The 22069-nt window shown below is 38.0% G+C and overlaps 1 protein-coding gene across 2 annotated transcripts in view; it reads right to left on the bottom strand.

The window, feature by feature from the left end:
- Positions 1 to 22069, bottom strand: part of LOC132106384 (DNA-binding protein RFX7-like) — a 35161-nt gene that overhangs the window by 9833 nt on the left and 3259 nt on the right. Inside the window, exon 2 of one of the 2 annotated variants that reach the window (XM_059512017.1) lies at positions 14422 to 14455. The exons of the other annotated variant lie outside the window; for it this stretch is intronic. Within the exon in view, the coding sequence (XP_059368000.1) occupies positions 14422 to 14455 (34 nt within the window). The remainder of the gene's footprint in view (positions 1 to 14421; positions 14456 to 22069) is intronic. 2 annotated transcript variants of the gene reach the window in all.

Below are 22069 nucleotides of genomic sequence, written 5' to 3'. Positions count from 1 at the left end.
ATTACTCATGCATTATTCAGAAGGACTGAACCCAGTTCTTCCAGACAAGCCTACAGTATCCACACAAGTAAATTCTTCCAGGCCTGATGCTGAAACAATTCAAAACTGGCACAAAGAGATGATTCAGTAACAGTCAGGCCCTCAAACCCTGAATGAACAGTGAGTGAACATTCTCTTTAAAGGGACAGCATCATTTATTCATCATTACTCAAATTGTTTCAAACCTGACTTGTCTAATGTGAAAGAAAGTCATACTAGTTTGGAATAAACCATTTGAAATGTTCAATCTTGGGTGGACTATCCTGTTTAAACATTAACCAGTGAAACAAATCTGAACTGTAACCTTGTTTGTTACAAACAGAGCTAAAATGCGTGTGTTCATGCTCACACACACACACACACACACACACACACACACACACACACACACACACACACAAACACACACACACAATTGAACTGTGAAATTTTGTTGGTGGGTACAATGAAAGTTGTATGCATACAATAAAAATAAAGAAATTAATTTAGCTCTAGCAGGGTGTAATTAATTTAATTAGACCAGGCATTGTTTCCTCTGAATTTCTCTTTTAAAAAATTACCAAATACATGTGCTGGTCATATAATTAGAATATCTTTTGATATCTTTTGTTATAAACATCAAAATTAAAAGAAATAAACATCTGAAATATATCAGTCTGTGTGTAATGAATAAATATAATTTACAAGTTTCACTTTTTGAATGGAATTAGTGAAATAAATCAATTTTTTTGATGATATTCTAATTATATGACCAGCACCTGTATTGCAAGAAGACTTTGCAAGAGCTGGCAACATCCTGCAGCGGTCAACAGGGGCAGGCTGGAGGAGGAGGGGACGAGAGAGGACATTGAGATGAGCAGCAGACACAGGGCACACTGGCTAATATCTTGAGGGGCCATTAACAAACTGCTGTCACTCTCTCTTCCCCGCATAAATCAAAACATTTAATGGCTGCAGCCCTACTTCACCTGATGCACAAACAAAAACACAAACATAAATAGCCATGCACAAACTGTCTAACAGATGACAAACTTCAGCAACTAAATTAAGTCACACTGACAAACTCAATGCTTTATCCAGCCCTCACTCACATATGATAACCAATGCCTGCTTCACACTATATTTTACTTTGCTGAAAATTTTAATAATTTACTAAAATAAATCTGTTATGCTGCTCACCAATGCTTCCACACTCGATCTCCACACTATAAACAACGCATGCTGTCACACAGAGGTGGAAAGAGTACAAAAATATTCTACTCAAGTAAAAGTACCATTACATTAATGAAATTTTACTTAAGTACAAGTAAAAGTACCAGTCTAAAAATCTACTCAAGTAAAAGTAAAAAGTAGCTCATTTAAAATTTACTCAGAGTAAAAACTACTTAGTTACATTTTAACAGTGGGAGGGAGTCAAAAATGGGACAGGCCAAGGTTGTCAAACTCAGTTCCTGGAGGGCCACAGTCCTGCACAGTTTAGATATAACCCTAATTAAACACACCTGATCCAGCTAATCTAATCATTTAGGTTTATTTGAAAACTACATGATATGTGTGCTGGAGCAGGGTTAGAACTAAACTCTGCAGGGCTACGGCCCTCCAGGAACTGAGTTTGACACCCCTGGGATAGGTCTATTAGTCTCAAACTAGTTGTTTTTAATTAAAGGAATCAGTTATTTAGAATAATAAAACATTTGGGCTGTTACCAGGCAAATCAGTATCAACAAACTCATCTTTTAATGCAGAGGAAATGCAGAAGATTCATTGGAAGTGGCATTTAGATGTATTTACACACTGTTTAGTGCAGAACAAGAATGCCTTTAACCTGCAGTTACAAATGCATGAATAATGTTTTGATATACAAGACATAAAATGTTGAATACTCATTTGAAATGATAAGAAATTAATTATTTAAAAAAATCAAAAGATACTTTAAATGTGAAATTAAAAAGGCCAGTATGTGTCAGCAAGTCACTGTTAATAAGTGAGTCATTGCGATTGAACCGAATCATTTAAACGGTTGAATCATTCAGAAACGAAACACTGTCACGTTGCTCAGAGACGCAAAACTGTGCTTTGGTGGCTGTGTTTGGAATTATTTTCTGTGGTAGAAATAGAGCTAAAAAAGGCAATATGGTGTCTAAAACGCAAGTCTCTTAATTAACTTGTTTACTGAACTGTTATATATGTATATATATGTATGTATATATTCATGATGATTTTTGGAGGAAAATATGGCATTCTTTGTGTGATTTTGATTTAATATATGAAATTATATAAATATGTGAATTTTCTGCCCCTATATCTTCAATTTTGTGATCATTCTAAATGCATTTTAGGAGACTGAATCACAGAGTGAAAGAACGCACTATAAATGCGCGCGCACATCATTAAAACAAAAATACCACGGTCTTTTTGGCTAATTTGTGCAAAACCTCTTGCTAAAATGTCAAAGCTTCATTTTAACCACCAATGCAACGATGCAATTATTTAGCTTACCTCTACATTCTTACGAAGGGTTGATGTCTTGTCGAGATTTTATAAGCTGCTAGTTTGGTCTTCCTAGGCAAGTACAGCTTACACTGTATAATAGAGCATACATATGGCCAGGGGTTCACTTCATTTCCTTCGAGTTCAACTTCAGAATATGACGGGGTTTTGTTTTCAGCGGTGTCTGCACCACTGACGCCTGTTTTGTCCGTCTGCATCTTTCTTGTGATTTTAGCTCCAGTTTGCCCTCCTGCCCATTATTTACTGCCGTAGTTTCCAGGGAGCGATTTATTTATTTTTACTCAGTAATTAATGTGTTTTAAAATGTAGCGAAGTACAATAATTCAATCAAAATATACTTAAGTAAAAGTAAAATTACAGATTTAAAAAATTACTTTAAAAAGTATTAGTACACAAAAAAGCTACTCAATTACAGTAACGCGAGTAAATGTAATTCGTTACTTTCCACCTCTGCTGTCACATGTGGTGAACAATGACATTTCCTTTTCAAAGCCCACTGTAACAAGTCCGGAAGGTGTGAGGATGTATGTGAGCTTGGACCTGGCCAGAAAGACTAATAACATGGGAACACAAGAACACTGCTTCTTGCGATTTTGTGTGTGTGTGTGTGTCTCTGTAGTTTTCTTTATACTTTGGATTAGCTTCCCCATAATAGATAGTGGCTCTGTTACTACAGAATAGCTGCACTTAAAGACTGAACTCTACCAATGTCAGTACTAAACCAGCCAAACCCTTCCTGAATGATAAACACCGCTATAGAAAAGTCAAAGCAAAGTCAGCCAGTACAGAAGAATGGGGTCTCTCTGGGCAATCCCCAAGATTGCATACTGTACATATTACCACACACCTTGTTAAGATCATCTCTACAGTCATTTCAAATAAATAAATAAAATTAAAAAAAACTTTCTAGCATTATAAGAAAATGCACAAAAGTCACAGATCTTTAGTAGAACATCTGGATTTCTTTGCTTTCATATATGAGGGGACATATTTTGTATTTGATGCTATTGCTAGCATTTTATTATTGTGATATTTGATAGCAGAAGCAGTTTATTTCAGTGTATTTCCATCATTTGATAGATCTGACTCGTAAACACTTCTCATGCTTTCACTCGACGACCAATTCTGTTGTAACGTACAACAATAACTTAACCATAACTAACCCATGTACCAAGGAGAAGTGATTTATTCCAGAGGAGGAAGGGACTGCTTTCACTTTGGGTTTGACACACCTTGTGTAATTTTTGCTACAGTCTACTTTAGGGCTGCACGATATTGGGAAAAAATGACACTGCAATATTTTATTTTTCTGCGATATATATTGCAATATGAAATCTAATCTAATTTTTTCTTACAAACCAATGGGGTGAGCACACTTACATTTTCATTTTAAATGATTTAAACATCAGAGTATTATTTAAATTAGAGTAAATTATTTGTTTGTAACTTTAGGATATGGTTTGAATTGTTAACATATTAACTAACATGAACTTACCACGAGCAATACTTTTGTTACTATATTTATTCATCTTTGTCTATCTTAGTTTATAAAAACACAGCTGTTCATTGTTTGGTAATGTTACTTTACAGTGCATTAACTATGTTAACAAATACTGTACAACTTTTGATTTCAACAATGAAGGCTACAGCCTAAACGTTGAAATTAACAATGTTGTAGAAGTGCAGTTTAGTAATAGTAAATGTTAAATAATGTAGTTAAACAGTGTAATAAATAGAACATTATTGTAAAGTGTTACAGATTTTTTTATACACCAATTCAGACATCTCGTGAGTTCAGTGTTGGACAGGTCAGTTGTTTAACCCATTAATTAAATTGAATCGGTTCAAAGGAATCATTAGTTCGCGAATCAGACGTGTACAGCACGCGTTGTGTAATTATCTCTGCAGTTTAGGATATCGCACAAGATTTAACAACACAGAAAACATTGCATCACTGGATTTTTTTTTTTTCCCGACACCATCGTGTCAATTGATTTTGATTAATATGCGCGAGGGAGAGAGAGCAAGACAGTGCTCGTGTTGTTTGAAGATGGTGAAGGTGAGCGTGCACACGCGGCCGGGGCTCTCTCGCGCTCTCTCTCTCTCTGCTCATTCTTATATGCCCCTGTTAAACTGACAGGACTTAAAAACACATGCAAATGATAAACTTTCACTCTATGATGGTTAAGCTGTGCAATTAATCCGCGAATCACATTCGTCAAGGGCCGGGGAGCAGCTGGCCCCTACGGTTAATGAATAACGGATCAACTACGACAGCCTACATCGCACATCCTGCGATGTGACTATTGTGGATTCGTACATCGCGATATCGATGCTTAATAGGGCTGGGTAAAAAAATCTATTTTTCGATTAATCATTTTTTCAAATGTGGTCAATTCAAAATCGATTCTCAAAGGCCATGAATCGTTTTTTTTTTCACATTTATTTCCGCAGACATTGAATGTAAGATTACCATTAATCTAATTACAAATCTTCTCCACTAGATGTCACCCTCTTATGTGCCTTGTGCGATGTTACCAACGAACCTGTCATTCATTCATTCAGTGCAGTGGTTCTCAACCCGCGGCCTGTCACGAATTCAAATGCGGCCCACCATATGCTGAACACACACACACACACACACAAAAACTTTGTTTTACAATCAATTTTTTTTACATTAATTGAAAAAAATGTAGGCTACTAAAAAATATAAGCTATAGCCTAATGTTTTTATGTGAAATTATTTTGTTTTTCATAAATTATTTTCAGACATGAGCAGACTTACATAACATTACGAACACATAAAAGCGCGCACTTTGGCAGAATTCAATTCAAATAGTCATCAACGGCCATTAGTTCGGTAAAAGGGAGAAAAAAATACATGTGGAGAATGCCAGTGACTGAACACATACAAAAAAAAGAATAGTTGCAGTATAAGTAGTGGAGGATTTTCTGTTTGCCCCGCAACTCACTTGAAGAAGTTCAAGCAAATGGAAACACCATATACTAGGGGTGTCAAAATTAATCGTTTCTACGGTGCATCGCGATGCAGACGAGGACGATTCGGTTTCGGTTAGGTCTGTGCAAAAAATCGAATGCGATTTTCATGCACATTTCATCAGTAAAGACACTCCTGTAATTAGAAGTATATCTCAAGCACGTGCGTTCAGATCAGGGTTGCCAGGTTTTCACAACAAATCCTGCCCAGTTGCTTCTCAAAACTAGTCCAAAACTAGCCCAATCGCGTTTCCAGGAGGTTCCCCGATAAAAATTGCTTCCCGGGGTTAAAATATACATTTTTTGGAAGGGTTGCCTTGGTAAAATTCGCATTTTAGGGGCTAAATATCACGTTATTGGTAGTGGGGTTGCTTCAAACCGCGGACATGAAAAACAATCGCAGACTTGGCAACACTGGTTCAGGTGGAGCGGCAGTTACTACACAGAGCCGTAGTCTACCGACAACTAACACAAAATTGTTTTCAAAATCGACAAAGAATCGCCTGCGATTTTAACATCGATTTTGTGTAGATTGTCAGTGAATTACGGCTCGGTGTAGTAAATGCCAACCAGTGTTGCCAAGTCTGTGGTTGTTTTTCATGTCCGTAGGTCGAAGCGACCCCAATACAAATAACGTGATATTTAGCACCTAAAATGCGAATTTTACCAAGGCAACCCTTCCAAAAAATTTATATTTTAACCCCGGGAAGCAATTTTTTATCGGGGAACCACCTCGAAGCGCGATTGGGCTAGTTTTGGACTAGTTTTGAGAAGCAACTGGGCAGGATTTGTTGTGAAAACCTGGCAACCCTGATCCGAACACACGTGCTGGAGATATACAACTAATTACAGGAGCGTCTTACTGATGAGATGTGCATGAAAATCGCATTCGATTTTTTGCACAGCCCTAGTTTCGGTTCAGTAATAGCCCATAACCGGTTATAATGTACTGACGCATTTCTGACGTCATCACCGCGTGCTTAGTCGCGGCATACAATGGCAGAGGGAGGCGAAACGCCTGAGCGTGCAATAAAAAATGCTCCAACCACTTTAAAAGCCGACATTTGGGCACATTTCGGCTTTTATCAACAACACGGTAAGCCCGACCTTGACAAGACACACACTGTGTGCAAATCATGTCACGGAAAAATAAAATATGCAGGGGGTAATACCACCAACATGAGAAACCACGTCAGTTGTTTTCACCCCGAGCTGCAAACGCCTGTCAGTGCCATTGTGGATCCACCTCAGCCAAAAATTGATCAACTTATATCAACGTTGCCGCCAAACTCAGTGAGAGGGCAGATAATTACCAGAGCAGTGGCATCTTTTATTGCAAAGGATATACGGCCCTTTTCTGTAGTGGAAAACCCCGGGTTTCGCCACCTGTTAACAACACTGGAGCCGCGATATAAGCTCCCCTCTCGCAGCCACTTTTCAGAAAAAGTTATCCCGGAACTCTACCTCGAAACCAAAGCCCAGGTAATGGCGTCAATGAGCCAAGCTCATCGAGTTGCAATAACATGTGATTCCTGGACTTCGGTCGCGACAGAGTCGTATGTGACAATAACGGCACATTACATTCGCGATGACTGGAAGATTTTCTCTCATGTGCTGCAAACAAGAGCCGTTTATGAGTCTCACACGGGTGCTCATCTGGCAGAGCTACTGTCTCATGTCGTGGATGAATGGCAGCTATCACATAAGGATGTAGTGCTTGTAACAGATAATGCGTCGAACATGATCGCTGCAGCTCAATTCGGAAAATTCCCTCACGTAACATGCTTCCACATACGCTGAATCTGGCATCCCAGCGCACGCTTAAAGTGGGCGTGCTCTCCAGGCTTTTGGTCAGAATCCGACGAATATCAACATTCTTTCATCGCAGCACCACAGCGAGCCACTGTCTGAAAGTGAAACAGCAATGTCTTGGCCTGAAAAATCATAAACTGATAACTGATGTTGCAACAAGATGGAAAAGCGCATACGACATGGTCGAGAGGTTCCTGGAACAACAACCTGCAATTTGTGCCACCTTGCTGTCACCAGAAGTCAGAAAAGGAGAGACAGATCTGTGCACTCTTACTGAAACAGATGTAACAAATGCAGAGGATGCTGTGAGGGCATTAAAGCCAATGAAGGATGCAACAACACTGATGTCAGAAGAGCGCAATCCGACAGTTTCCCTCGTTGCTCCTCTACATGCGCAACTCCTCCAGAATATGTCAGACACCAACGGAGACTCGCACATGATCCATGAGATCAAGAATGCAATCAGAACAGATCTCCTGAAGAGGTACAACAGTGAGTCACAGAAGAGGATCCTTCATACAGCCTCTGCCCTGGATCCCAGATTTAAGGGAATGCCTTTTCTAACAGAAGAGGAGAGATCGGAGGTATACAGAGCACTGACAGAGGAGGCTGCATCCTTGGAGGTAATTCTATCATGTTTCTTGTACAAAAGGCTATATAAAATTAAAAGCTCATAATATTAATAGTAGGTCAAATTTGTTCAAATGTTAAGTAATTTAAATTTATTTATTATTATTTTTATTTATTATTAAAATGGAAAAAATTATAATTCTCATATATTATGTGAGCTGTTGTATTGGCTGACTGCACTGCCACTGTCCTAGTTTAATTGTATTTTCAAATACGTTGTTCAAACACAGGGTACACCTAGAATGACAGAAGTGGATGAAGCACCTGAGGGAACAGGAGAAGAAACCTCCATTGAGGACAGGCCCTCTGCTGCTCCCAAACGAAAGGCCTCATCGCTGCTTGTGAGTTTGCTGGACAGTCTTTCACTGACACTGAAGGTACAGTAGAACCCAAGACCCCTTATGTCATTGCTAAGGAGGAAATGGAGGCATACAGTAAAGCTCCATCTCTGCCTCTCACTGAGGACCCTTTGAACTGGTGGTGTGTCCATGGTCATGTTTCCTCTTCTCTCTCGGCTGTCAAAGCGATACTTGTGTATCCCAGGCACAAGTGTGTCTGCAGAGCGAGTTTTCTCCACAGCAGGAGATGTGGTCACTGCTAAAAGAAGCACTCAAACTAGAGCATGTGGACCAGTTAGTGTTCTTAAAGAAAAATTTACAAATTCCCACATGCTGAGCAGTTTGTGATATTTCAGGAAGTTCCAGTGCCCAGTGCTGTTATTTTGTTTTCTTTTATTTTGTGTATTAAAAAACACTGCTGAAGTGCAGATTTAGTTTTTTGTATATTGATTATATTCAAGTAGGTTTGGCCTCTTGTTTATTTTGGTTTGTAATTTAATTTCATGTTTATACATTTGTCAATATTTAAATGTTTTACAAGAAAGTACACTGCACTATATAAGTATTTAAGTACACTCCCTGCATTATGCACTTTTAGTACTTAAATTTGTGTGTTCTAATCTAATGCTGCTGTTGCCTTCTGTGCCCAGACTTGAGTTTTATTTGATGTTTGATACATTCAAGAAGCGTGTTTCAGGTAAAATTAAAGGTTCAGTTCATATATCTGACTGCTTGTATTTATTGACAAAAATATATACATGTGAAGCGAAATTGAAAAATAAGGATGCAGTGCATCATCAATGCATCGAGATAATCGAATCGAACTGAATCGATGACTTGAAAATCGTAATCGAACCGAACCGTGAGACCAGTGTAGGTTCACACCTCTACCATATACTATGCAGCAATCATCCTTAATTGAAGAAATGTGGCAAAACATCTCTGGAGAGAACCTCATATTATTAAATTCGAAAGTGCTTTCCATATTTGGATCAACATAGGCTACATTTGTGAACGCACATTTTCTGCAATGTCGTGCGTCAAGTCATGCTCCCGTGTGCATCTTACAGACTGCATCTTAAAGCCTCTTATACTTTCTGCGTCCGCGAGTCCGCTATGGACCGCTAGGTGGGCGTGATGTAAAAATCGCCATCGGAGAGTGTGTGCCGAGGCTCTGAACAGACGACAGCGCAGACAGGTGCGCGTGGTCAGTAGGGTTCAAAAGCACAATTGCACATGTTCAGGCAGTGTGATGAAGCCCATTTCCAATCGAACCTGTGCAATCCGTCAATAAGGAATATAAAGACAGCGATGTGCAATAATTCTGGGAAATTGTTTGTTAACATGTTTGTTGCAGAGCGGACCATTAGCGTACGCTTTCGGAAGTATAAATTGAAGAAGTCCGCGTCAGCGCTGGCTGTGTGTGCGTCCGGATTGCTCATGCGGAAAGTATAACACAGGCTTTACAATCGCAACTTCATTGTGGTGTTACTACATCGAGCCGAATTTCACAAAATTGCTCCCGACAGAATCAGGTGTTTTATTTATGGGCAGTAGAATTATTTATTTATTCTAATGAATCTAATCGATTAGATATCATAATATTTAGGCTATAATATTATAAATCAGGTTGGTCTGTATTGGTGACGTAATGTGTAAATTATATGCGTGCGGCCCACGAGACTTGTACTTGGACCATAATGCGGCCCGCTGGAAAAAAGATTGAGAACCACTGGCTGAAAGGGTTTCAGGTGCTTTGTCGACGTTGATGCCACCTTCACATAAAAAGTCAGAGGTATGGAAGCATTTTTGATTTCCTAAGCAAGACGACGACGATAGTGTTGTGGACAAGAACAAAGCATTTTTCATCTTGCATCAAACGTGTATTTATTTAACATAATTGAATGCATTTGAAAATTAGAGATGGGTTCTGTTTTAATGTACTCAAGTGTACCTAAAATAAAAGAGTTTAATATACAGGTTTGTGGCTCTTAATTTCTTTTTATTAATTACCCAATTGTAAACTTATGTTCACTGTTCTTTTTTATACATATAGCATTTGTATTAAATCTATATTCATTGACTTGAATCGAGAGTCGAGTATAGAAAATCGAATCGAGAATCGAAATCGAATCGATTTGAGAGATTGTGAATTGAAATCGAATCAATCTGGAACATCTGAATCAATACCCAGCCCTAATGCTTAAACGACACATCGTGCAGCCCTAGTCTACTTTATTAACAAACAAAATCAAGTATTGCTTACTTGTCACTGTCCAATGTTATTATTCAATTCACCATGACTCAAAAAAAATTAAATAATTAAACAATTAATAGAATTTAGTATGGTTTGCGGCACATTTTTGCATGCTTATTGTAATGCTTTAATATAAGATTATTGGATAAAGCTCAGGAAAATTTTTATTGATTATTTGTATGAATATAATATGATCACTGATCATAATATGGATGTGCTCTGTTTGACAGAAACCTGGCTAAAACCGGATGATTACATTATTTTAAATGAGTCCACCCCCCAAGATTACTGTTATAAACATGAGCCGCGTCTAAAAGGCAAAGGGGGAGGTTTTATAACAACGTTTTCAGGATTTCTCAGAGGGCAGGCTTCAAGTATAACTCGTTTGAAGTAATGGTGCTTCATATAACATTATCCCTGTTATGTTTGTACTGGCTACTGTATACAGGCCACCAGGGCACCATACAGACTTTATTAAAGAGTTTGGTGATTTTACATCCGAGTTAGTTCTGGCTGCAGATAAAGTTTTAATAGTTGGTGATTTTAATATCCATGTTGATAATGAAAAAGATGCATTGGGATCAGCATTTATAGACATTCTGAACTCTACTGGGGTTAGACAACACGTTTCAGGACCTACTCGTTGTCGAAATCATACTCTAGATTTAACACTGTCACATGGAATTGATGTTGATAGTGTTGAAATTATGCAGCCAAGTGATGATATCTCAGATCATTATTTAGTTTTGTGCAAACTTCATATAACCAAAATTGTAAATTCTACTTCTTGTTACAAGTATGGTAGAACCATCACTTCTACCACAAAAGACTGCTTTTTAAGTTATCTTCCTGATGTATCCAAATTCCTTACCATATCCAAAACCTCAGAACAACTTGATGATGTAACAGAAACTATGGACTATCTCTTTTCTAGCACTTTAAATACAGTTGCTCCTCTACGCTTAAGGAAGGTTAAGGAAAACAGTTTGACACCATGGTATAATGAGCATGCTCGCACCCTAAAGAGAGCAGCCCGAAAAATCGAGCGCAGCTGGAGGAAAACAAAACTAGAGGTATTTCGTATTGCTTGGCGGGAAAGTAACCTATCCTACAGAAAAGCATTAAAAACTGCTAGATCCGATTACTTTTCTTCTCTTTTAAAAGAAAACAAACATAACCCCAGGTATTTATTCAATACAGTGGCTAATTTAACGAAAAATAAAGCCTCAACAAGTGTTGACATTTCCCAACTACTTTACTTCTAAAATCGATACTATTAGAGATAAAATTGCAACCATTCAGCCGTCAGCTACAGTATCGCATCAGACAGTGCACTATAGATCCCCTGAGGAACAGTTCCACTCATTCTCTACTATAGGAGAGGAAGAATTGTATAAACTTGTTAAATCATCTAAACCAACAACATGTATGTTAGACCCTATACCATCTAAGCTCCTAAAAGAGGTGCTTCCTAAAAAGTCATAGATCCTCTTCTGACTATTATTAATTCCTCATTGTCATTAGGATATGTCCCCAAAACCTTCCAACTGGCTGTTATTAAGCCTCTCATCAAAAAACCACAACTTGACCCCAAAGAACTAGTTAATTATAGACCAATCTCGAATCTCCCTTTTCTGTCCAAGATACTAGAAAAGGTGGTATCCTCACAATTATATTCCTTCTTAGAGAAAAATGGTATATGTGAGGATTTCCAGTCAGGATTTAGACCGTATAATAGTACTGAGACTGCTCTCCTTAGAGTTGATCTACTCTTATCATCTGACCGTGGGTGTATTTCTCTATTAGTTTTATTGGATCTTAGTGCTGCGTTTGACACAATTGACCACAACATTCTTTTGCATAGACTTGAACACTTTGTTGGCATTAATGGAAGTGCATTAGCATGGTTTAAATCGTACTTATATGACCGCCATCAGTTCGTAGCAGTGAATGAAGATGTATCATATCGATCACAAGTGCAGTATGGAGTACCTCAAGGCTCAGTACTAGGGCCACTACTCTTCACGCTTTATATGTTACCCTTGGGAGATATCATCAGGAAACATGGTGTAAGCTTTCACTGTTATGCCGATGATACTCAGCTCTATATTTCTTCACGGCCCGGTGAAACACACCAATTTGAAAAACTAATGGAATGCATAGTCGATATAAAAAACTGGATGACGAGTAATTTCTTACTGCTAAATTCTGAAAAAACAGAGGTGTTAATTATAGGACCTAAAAACTCTGCTTGTAATAACCTAGAACACTGTCTTAGACTTGATGGTTGCTCTGTCAATTCTTCGTTATTAGTTAGGAACCTAGGTATGCTATTTGATCGCAATCTTTCCTTAGAAAGCCACGTTTCTAGCATTTGTAAAACTGCATTTTTCCATCTCAAAAATATATCTAAATTACGGCCTATGCTCTCAATGTCAAATACAGAAATGTTAATCCATGCATTTATGACCTCAAGGTTAGATTATTGTAATGCTTTATTGGGTGATTGTTATGCACGCTTAGTAAACAAACTACAGCTAGTCCAAAATGCAGCAGCAAGAGTTCTTACTAGAACCAGGAAGTATGACCATATTAGCCCGGTCCTGTCAACACTGCACTGGCTCCCTATCAAACATCGTATAGATTTTAAAATATTGCTTATTACTTATAAAGCCCTGAATGGTTTAGCACCTCAGTATTTGGAAGAGCTCCTTTTACATTTAATCCTCTATGTCCGCTATGTTCTCAAAACTCAGGCAATTTGATAATACCTAGAATATCAAAATCAACTGCGGGCGGCAGATCCTTTTCCTATTTGGCACCTAAACTCTGGAATAACCCACCTAACATTGTTCGGGAGGCAGACACACTCTTGCAGTTTAAATCTAGATTAAAGACCCATCTCTTTAACTTGGCTTACACATAACATACTAATATGCTTTTAATATCCAAATCCGTTAAAGGATTTTTAGGCTGCATTAATTAGGTAAACCGGAACCGGGAACACTTCACATAACAACCTATGTACTTGCTACATCATTAGAAGAATGGCATCTACGCTAATATTTGTCTGTTTCTCTCTTATTCCGAGGTCACCGTAGCCACCAGATCCAGTCTGTATCCAGATCAGAGGGTCACTGCAGTCACCCGGATCCAGTACGTATCCAGACAAGATGGTGGATCAGCACCTAGAAAGGACCTCTACTGCCCTGAAAGACAGCGGAGACCAGGACAACTAGAGCTCCAGATATAGATCCCCTGTGAAGACCTTGTCTCAGAGGACCACCAGGACAAGACCACAGGAAACAGATGATTCTTCTGCACAATCTGACTTTGCTGAAGCCTGGAATTGAACTACTGGTTTCGTCTGGTCAGAGAAGAACTGGACCCCCAACTGAGCCTGGTTTCTCCCAAGGTTTTTTTCTCCATTCCGTCACTGATGGAGTTTCGGTTCCTTGCCTCTGGCTTGCTTAGTTGGAGTCACTTCATCTACAGCGATATCGTTGACTTGATTGCAAATAAATGCACAGACACTATTTAACTGAACAGAGATGACATCACTGAATTCAATGATGAACTGCCTTTAACTATCATTTTGCATTATTGACACACTGTTTTCCTAATGAATGTTGTTCAGTTGCTTTGACTCAATGTATTTTGTTTAAAGCGCTATATAAATAAAGGTGACTTGATTGTTTTTGTTGTTTGAACTTTTAAATTATGTTTAAATGATGAAAAGAAATGTAAATTACTAGAATATTCTTATTTTACTTATGTATTTAATGTATTTCCAGTGAGTCAACATTCTTCATCACATTTTTCATATTAAATACTCACCAAAATGCAATCCACCTTTGATTGTACGGTTTTGCTGCAAAAAACAAAACAAAAGAAAAAAGAGAAGAGAAAGAATCAGCATGATACAAGAGTAACTTTAGAAACATTCATAAAGCTGGCTTTATTAATAAATCAGTGTTATTCAAAACATCTTTCCATCCTATAACCCGTCGGCCCTGTCCGGCTCAGACCAATATATCCTCAGGAACACATGTGCTCATGCACAAAAAAAAGTATCTTGGATTAATGTTCCATCACACATTGGGGGGAGGGGCAGTATAAATATTCCTGCCAATCAGAATGTGTTGACCATCAGGATGTTTAGGGACCGGAATGAACTAGTATGGAATCTATATACAGCTACAGAACAGTAGAGAGGGTCAAACTAAAGACACTTTCCATGTGAAAGCTGTAGAATTACTTGAACCTTCAAACATCAGGAAGAGCTTTATTGCCAAATACGTTTACACACACAAGGAATTTGTCTTGGAGACAGAGGCTTTCATTGCAGAAGAAAGTACAGAATTTTTTTCCCTTAATTTCCTACAACACCATGAAAACACACAGTGGCTATACAGAAAGACTGAGAGCCAAAACCAAAGGTTAACTGGCACAAATACAACAGGGCACTTTGAACAACAAATCAGTGTAACTACTGACTGCTTGTTCACAAGACGACCTGTTACATAGACATCACAAAAACTAATTTTATTTGTTGTATTATATTATTATCATTATCATTAATAAATCATGAAAATGTTCCAAGCAACAGAAATAATATAAATTTTAAAAACAACTGTTACGAATTAACAAAAGTCTCTACTCAAAGAGAACAGAAGAAACATTCATAACAAAATAACAGGGATCCAAATAAGATCCCTGGAGTCCCCGCTCTCACTCCCAAGGCTTCAAAACACCAACTATACTTTAAAGTATAAAAAGTAAGTTTATTAAACATAAGGTAGTAAAGAGCATATACATTTCAGGAGGGGGAAAAGCCAAAACAAATAACAAAACAAAGCTAACTATATTAAGGATTCTAACCTAGAATTCAGATAATAAACAAAATATACAAAAGCTTACCTCCCTACTTATCACAAACAAGAGAAAACGAGTAATAAATAAAAGAGGCACCCACCTCCCTACTATGCTCCAAATGATTAGGGTTTAAAATAAATATTAAAGTTCCACATAACAGATCAACTTAGAAAAGTAAAGTAATGATTTACAACAGTTGTCTCATTCCACAGTCAGCATGTACACCGTATGTTACAGCATAGACACAAAACAACAAGTCTCTCAATCAAGGAAGCCATGAGAGCGGGGAGCTCCAGATCCATGCTTCAGGTGGCTTTAAGTAGCAGCAATCACTCCCGTCCCCAATCAGGTCACTCATTATCAGCTCCACCTGCGAGTCATGATAGTTAGAGGGTAACAAGAAAGAAACACACCAAAAGGAACACTAGACCAACACAACACAATGCATTCCCACGTAACAACAACACAAAAGGCACTTGCATTAAAGTTTAACTGAAGGCTACATGTCACTGATCTACAATCATCCATCCTCATAATTAACAACTTTCTCTGAAAATGTTGAAATAAGCACAGCAGCCCAAATCTCTCTTGTACTGGCCCTGAGCCATCAGACCATCCTTCCTGTTGAGCCCTGATTTGCCAATCACCAAAGCTTTACCACATACTATGGCTTTTAATTATAGGCTATCCAATCAGGCAGTGTGTTGTTCCAACATTCTGACTTCTTAATCCATATAAAACCTTTCAGGCTTACTTACGCCAGAGCCCAAAGCCAAGTAGCATGGGTGTTCTTAGAGAGTCAGTCATATGACTGTGCCAATGAGCAAGTAAGAGGTCAGGAAACTAATGAACTGTTACTAGGTAAGTTACTGTTTGCTCCCATGTGGCTTCAGGCCAGGTAACTCTCATTAAACTGTATCTAGGTAGTCCTGAAGCAGATAAAGGATCACACAACTGTTGTCAAGGCAGGCAGTAACAACAGGATTTCCCATTAATGTCACTTCCTGTAGCAACAACACGCTATTGAAACGTTTCAAGCCGACACCTGATTGGAACTGACTTAAGCTAAACATGCGATCATCAACAGCAATGTTTAACTCTATTAGCCTTAATGTGCCATAAGTGTACTGCGATATTATATGTCATGTGTGGCATGAAGCCAATCTGGAAATGTTTGTGTGGTGTTAAATCTAGACATAAGTGGGCGACCAAATATCCTACATGCAATGCATGAATAGGTATGAATACAGTCAAACACTGTAGAACATGGATTGTCACAGAATTAAGCAAATTTTAGATTAGTAAATCTAAAGTAGAGCTTCACAAATACTTCATATTATGATTATGAAAGGCAAACTATATCATGACGGCCGATATATACGTTTTTCTGCTTGGCCTATGTGTTCGAGGCTGGACTTTTATTTTGACGGCGCAAATATGAATATAATTTAAACAAATCTTTGGATGGCTAATGAATAGGGCTGGACGATTAATCGAAAAGTAATCAAAACCGAATTCATAACCTCTAACTGACGTAATTTTCCCATGTCGGTTATTTCGGTTTTTTAATCCTGTTAACACTTCCCCCTTAAAAGCATAGCGCGTGTGTAGCCACAGGACTCTGCCCGTTCAGTCAGTGGCATATAAGCAAAACACGGAGGTGAACGCCGGTTCAACACATAGTGATGGCACGTGAGCGGTGAGCCTTACGTCTTCACTAAACTTTGTCAGTTGCAGAGGTGGGTAGAGTACCCAAAAACTGTACTCAAGTAAAAGTAAAAGTTCTTCTAGAAATATTTACTCAAGTAAAAGTAAAAGTACTAGTCTGAATAGTTACTTGAGCATAGGGCTGTGCGATTAATCGAAATCAAATCACGATTTGAGTGTGAGCAATTTCTTCAGGATGTAGTATGTTGTTAGTTATGTAGTTCATGTAAATTGCTAATATCTGCCTTATAGTGTATGTGTCATTAACAATTATTTAAAACAAAACAAAATCTGTAAGACACCAAAAGGGATTTTTCATGTTCCAAATGTTGTATTATAAAATATTGATGTACTTTATGTACAGCAAGGGAGGTATTAGCAGAAATTTACCTATATTATGTCAGTCTAGTCACTATGAATGTGGCCCATTAGTGCACAAGCCAAAAATTCTAATCTAAACTCCCTGAAGCCCCTAGACTCAATTAAACTACCATTCTATGTCTATCTATCTATCTATCTATCTATCTATCTATCTGACTGTTTCTATCTATCTATCTATCTATCTATCTGTTTCTATCTATCTATCTATCTGACTGTTTCTATCTATCTATCTATCTATCCTAGCAACATGCTGTTAGAAACATGCGAGTCGAATGCTAATCATGCTAGAAAACATGTTAACGACATGCTAGTCGCATGTTAGTCATGCTAGAAACATGCTAGCAACATGCTAATCATGCTAGAAACATGCTAGTCACATGATAATCATGCTAGAAACATGCTAATAATGCTAGAAACCGCTAGTAGAATGCTAATCATGCTAGAAATATACTAACAACATGCTAGTCATGGTAACAACATACTATTCATTTTGCACTGATTTATGCGATCTGAAGAGCTCAAAAAGCTAACAGAGCTAGCGATTACTCTCCTCTTATTGATTCGCGTCAGCTTTGACATCAGTGCGATATCATTAGCAAGCCATCACCTCAAGTGGACAAAGAGGCACTCAGGGCATTGTTGTGATATTAATTTGGTTGTCGTTAATCTGCACCTGCTACATTAGCAATTGGAAAAAACTGTAATCGACAACTATTTTGATAATCGATTAGTCAGTTTGAGTCATTTTTTAAGACAAAAGTTAAAAATTATTTGATTCCAGCTTGTTAAATGTGCATATGTTCTAGTGTCTTCTCTCCTCTGTGACAGTAAACTGAGTATCTTTGAGTTGTGGACAAAACGAGACATTTGAGGACCATTCCTGTGCTTTTGGAGAAACACTGATCCACATTTTTCTGACATATTATAGACCAAACAACTAACCGATTAACTGAGAAAATATTCAACAGATTAATTGACTATGAAAATAATCCCAAATCCCTAATCATTATGTACAAGTGCATTGCATTGGAAACCCTGGATATAAGCCTCCCTCTCTATCTCTCATTAAAAAAAATTGTTCTATCTGTTTTGTCATTTAGTAAACTTTATAGATTTCAACCATATTATTCCTTCTTGAGTCTCTTTAACAAGAACTTAGATTAATGTATGAATTGATTAGTGATTGTGTGACCTATTTGAGGGAACAACCAGTGATACCCTTGGTAGTAATATCAAAACGATGTGGTCACCCAGAATTTATAGTTTACCCACCTCTTATTTTTACCACTACAACTACAACTGCTGTCATAGGAATAATAATATAAAATAATAATTATTATTATTTTATTCTAATTTGTTTGGCTTCCAAATTCATCAGTGAGTTGTCAATGGTTGTCTCTCCCTTAAATTTCAAGAACAAGTTCATTCACCAGCTTTTTTTCTTTTAGTTTGCACACTGAACCTGTGTTGGAGCTCTTAATTTTAAACTCTCAAAGTCTACCAGATTTATGAATTTACCTTTTCTTACAGGGGGGCATGCCCCCAGACCCCCCAGAGGGATCCAGGACCACCCACCACAGTCTCACAAAATCCTGTGGGAAACACTACTTGTTCAAACAAGTAGTGTCTAAGAATGAATGAGAAGCGAAGTTTCATCTACTAGAGAATGTGCTGCAGGTTACAAACACTGCACATAAGAGATCACATCATGAGTTTTTTACAGTTCCATTTTGTAAAAACTATCATCAAATATGATCAGCAACCTAAAGATCTTCATAACAGTCAAAATAAGTTGAACTTGAAGAAATCGACAGAAATATATTACTAATGTAGTGTATATATTTATATAAATCAAATAATAGCTAAATAGCTAACCAATCACAGCACAGTTCGTATTTCAGAAGGCAGGGCTTCATTTGATGCAGGAACTATTCAAGCCGTTCATGCCAGACTGGGGATAATAATGTAAATGTGTGAAAAATAATGTGTTTTTTGAATAACCTAGTATGAGAGCCTTTTCTAGTACACCCCAAAAACAAAATTCAAGACTTTGTAAAAGAGCATTATAGGACCCCTTTAAGTTAATGCAATTGTCAAGACAACTATACAGTTGTTACGGAATTTCAGTATGATATTGCTTGATAGTATCCTTTTTTCATGATCAATCATTGGTGTGCTTTTTGGAGTATGTGTGCACAACACACATCCCTTGAGCTTGGCACCAAAGAGGGAGGTGTGAGGGGGCAACAGCCTCTTAATGGTAGCATGGATTAACTACCACCACTTTTATCTCATGCAATCATCGATCTGTATTAACATTGAATTACAATTTTACATACAGCTACATAAAGCAAATACGGCACATATATACATTCATTTATAAGAAAAACACAACTTAAAATGATTTTAAAAGAAAATAATGGTTTGTTTTTCCTGTAAACAGTGGCCTGATTTAAGCCACAGACTTTTATCCTGTCGGTCACTGCCCCTCCCCCTAAGACCCCTCCTCCAGCTGGCCGCATGTGCTCCGATCATAACAGAAACATAAACAACCCTCAGAGAGAGAGGGTGCTGGAAGGTGAGGGGTCACGGTGTCACTGGTTGGAAGGGATAGTTGTGGACATCTCTATCCTAGATTGTCCTGGGAAGAGGGCAGAGGCCTGTGAGCTTCACGGCTAATTCCACATGAGCAGAGTGCTGACTTGAGAGCAGCCAGACATCACAACAGAGACTAAAGCTACTGCTAGTCAGCATGACCTACATGTGTGATATTTGTGTGTCAGTGTGTGTGTGTGTGAGAGAGAGAGAGACTGAGGATGAGAAAGCTCTCTCTCTCACCGACAGACAGAAAACTCCACTGAACCTGCTGAACTCAGCTACTTGTGCTGCATCACATAACCTCATGTGTGCACTAACACACACAACTTCAGCCATCAGCACAGAGCACACCAACATGCTACACTTAAATATGAGTAATTTATGTATATAAGTAACTGGAAAAGCGACATTTAAATATTTTCTAGACATTCCTTTTCATTATACACATCCAAAAATTTGCTTCCCAGACTGCTGTGAGCAGAGAGGTGGTCTCAAACACACGGCTGCTAAATTACTGATATCTTAATATCTCATAGAGGGAAAAGATAGATGTAAGAGCATGCATACTGTGATGTTTTCCCACTCTTCAGTTACCGTATTTTCCGGACTATAAGTCGCACTTTTTTCATAGTTTGGCTGGTCCTGCGACTTATAGTCAGGTGCGACTTATTTATCAGAATTAATTTGACATGAACCAAGAGAAATGAACTAAGAGACATGAACCAAGAGAAAACATTACCGTCTACAGCCGCCAGAGGGCGCTCTATGCTGCTCAGTGCTCCTGTAGCCTACACTGAAGACATAGAGCGCCCTCTCGCGGCTGGAGATGGTAATGTTTTCTCTTGGTTCTAAATAAATGTGACTTATAGTCCAGTGCGACTTATATGTTTTTTTCCTCATCACGGCATATATTTTGAACTGGTGCGACTTATACTCAGGTGCGACTTGTAGTCCGAAAAAAGTTGTTTTAAATGCTGGGGTGGCAGACAGGATTTCTGTAATTTAGTTTGCGCTCGTTTTGTCAAGTTCCACAGCAAGAAAACATACAAAGTATGTGTATGTGTAATAATAGAAAATATTATATTATGTATAGAACTATATCTCTAACTTGCAGAGCAACAGAGCGTGGCTACCTTGAATGACCTAAATACTATGTCTCATATAGCTCAAAGAGGTTTGGAGTCTTAAGCTCAACAAGGCAGTATTTATTTTATCAAACATGCATCAAAAACAATCATATTTTAATAAAATTATATATATATATATATATATATATATATATATATATATATTTATATATATATATTTTTTTTTCCATATAACTGATAACCTAACGTTTTTGCTGTGCAAATATGATCTAAATGCAAAGTAAAGCCCAACAGCTTCTAAAGACAGAAAGAAAGAGAGGAAATGATATGACACATGCTATGATTGCTAGCCTGAATATCTTCTCAAACAGGAAAGCTAACCTTCATTGGGCCTGAGAGTATTTTGCAGACCTAATAGAATGTTTCTGCAGCAAAACCACAGACATATATCCTTCCATTGTCTGAGCATTGGCCTAGATGTAGGCTTAACCAAACCAGAATCATCTAACAGCATCACAGCAGTTGTGAGCCGTTCTCAGACACTGCAGCTTGGTAAAAACAGCTGGGCTTTTTGCCAGTGGTGCTTTGGCTCATTTTCATTTCTCTTTGAAGGTGATTATTGTGTTTGGATCTCTTCCCCTCCTCCCAATTCGATCCAATTTCCCTTCACACACACTGATGTGCATGTACATACACATGAACAGCCTTGTAAAAATTAGGGACCACATTTACAACATCTAAACTCAACTTAAGAGCGGGACTATAAATTTAAAGCCTGTTGTTAATCTAAAATTACCATGACGGATTCCACATAAACCAAATGAACCCTAAAATAA

The sequence above is a fragment of the Carassius carassius genome, chromosome 2 (assembly GCF_963082965.1).
Source record: "Carassius carassius chromosome 2, fCarCar2.1, whole genome shotgun sequence".
NCBI lineage: Eukaryota > Metazoa > Chordata > Actinopteri > Cypriniformes > Cyprinidae > Carassius > Carassius carassius.
This window is presented reverse-complemented; position numbering and strand designations above follow the sequence as displayed.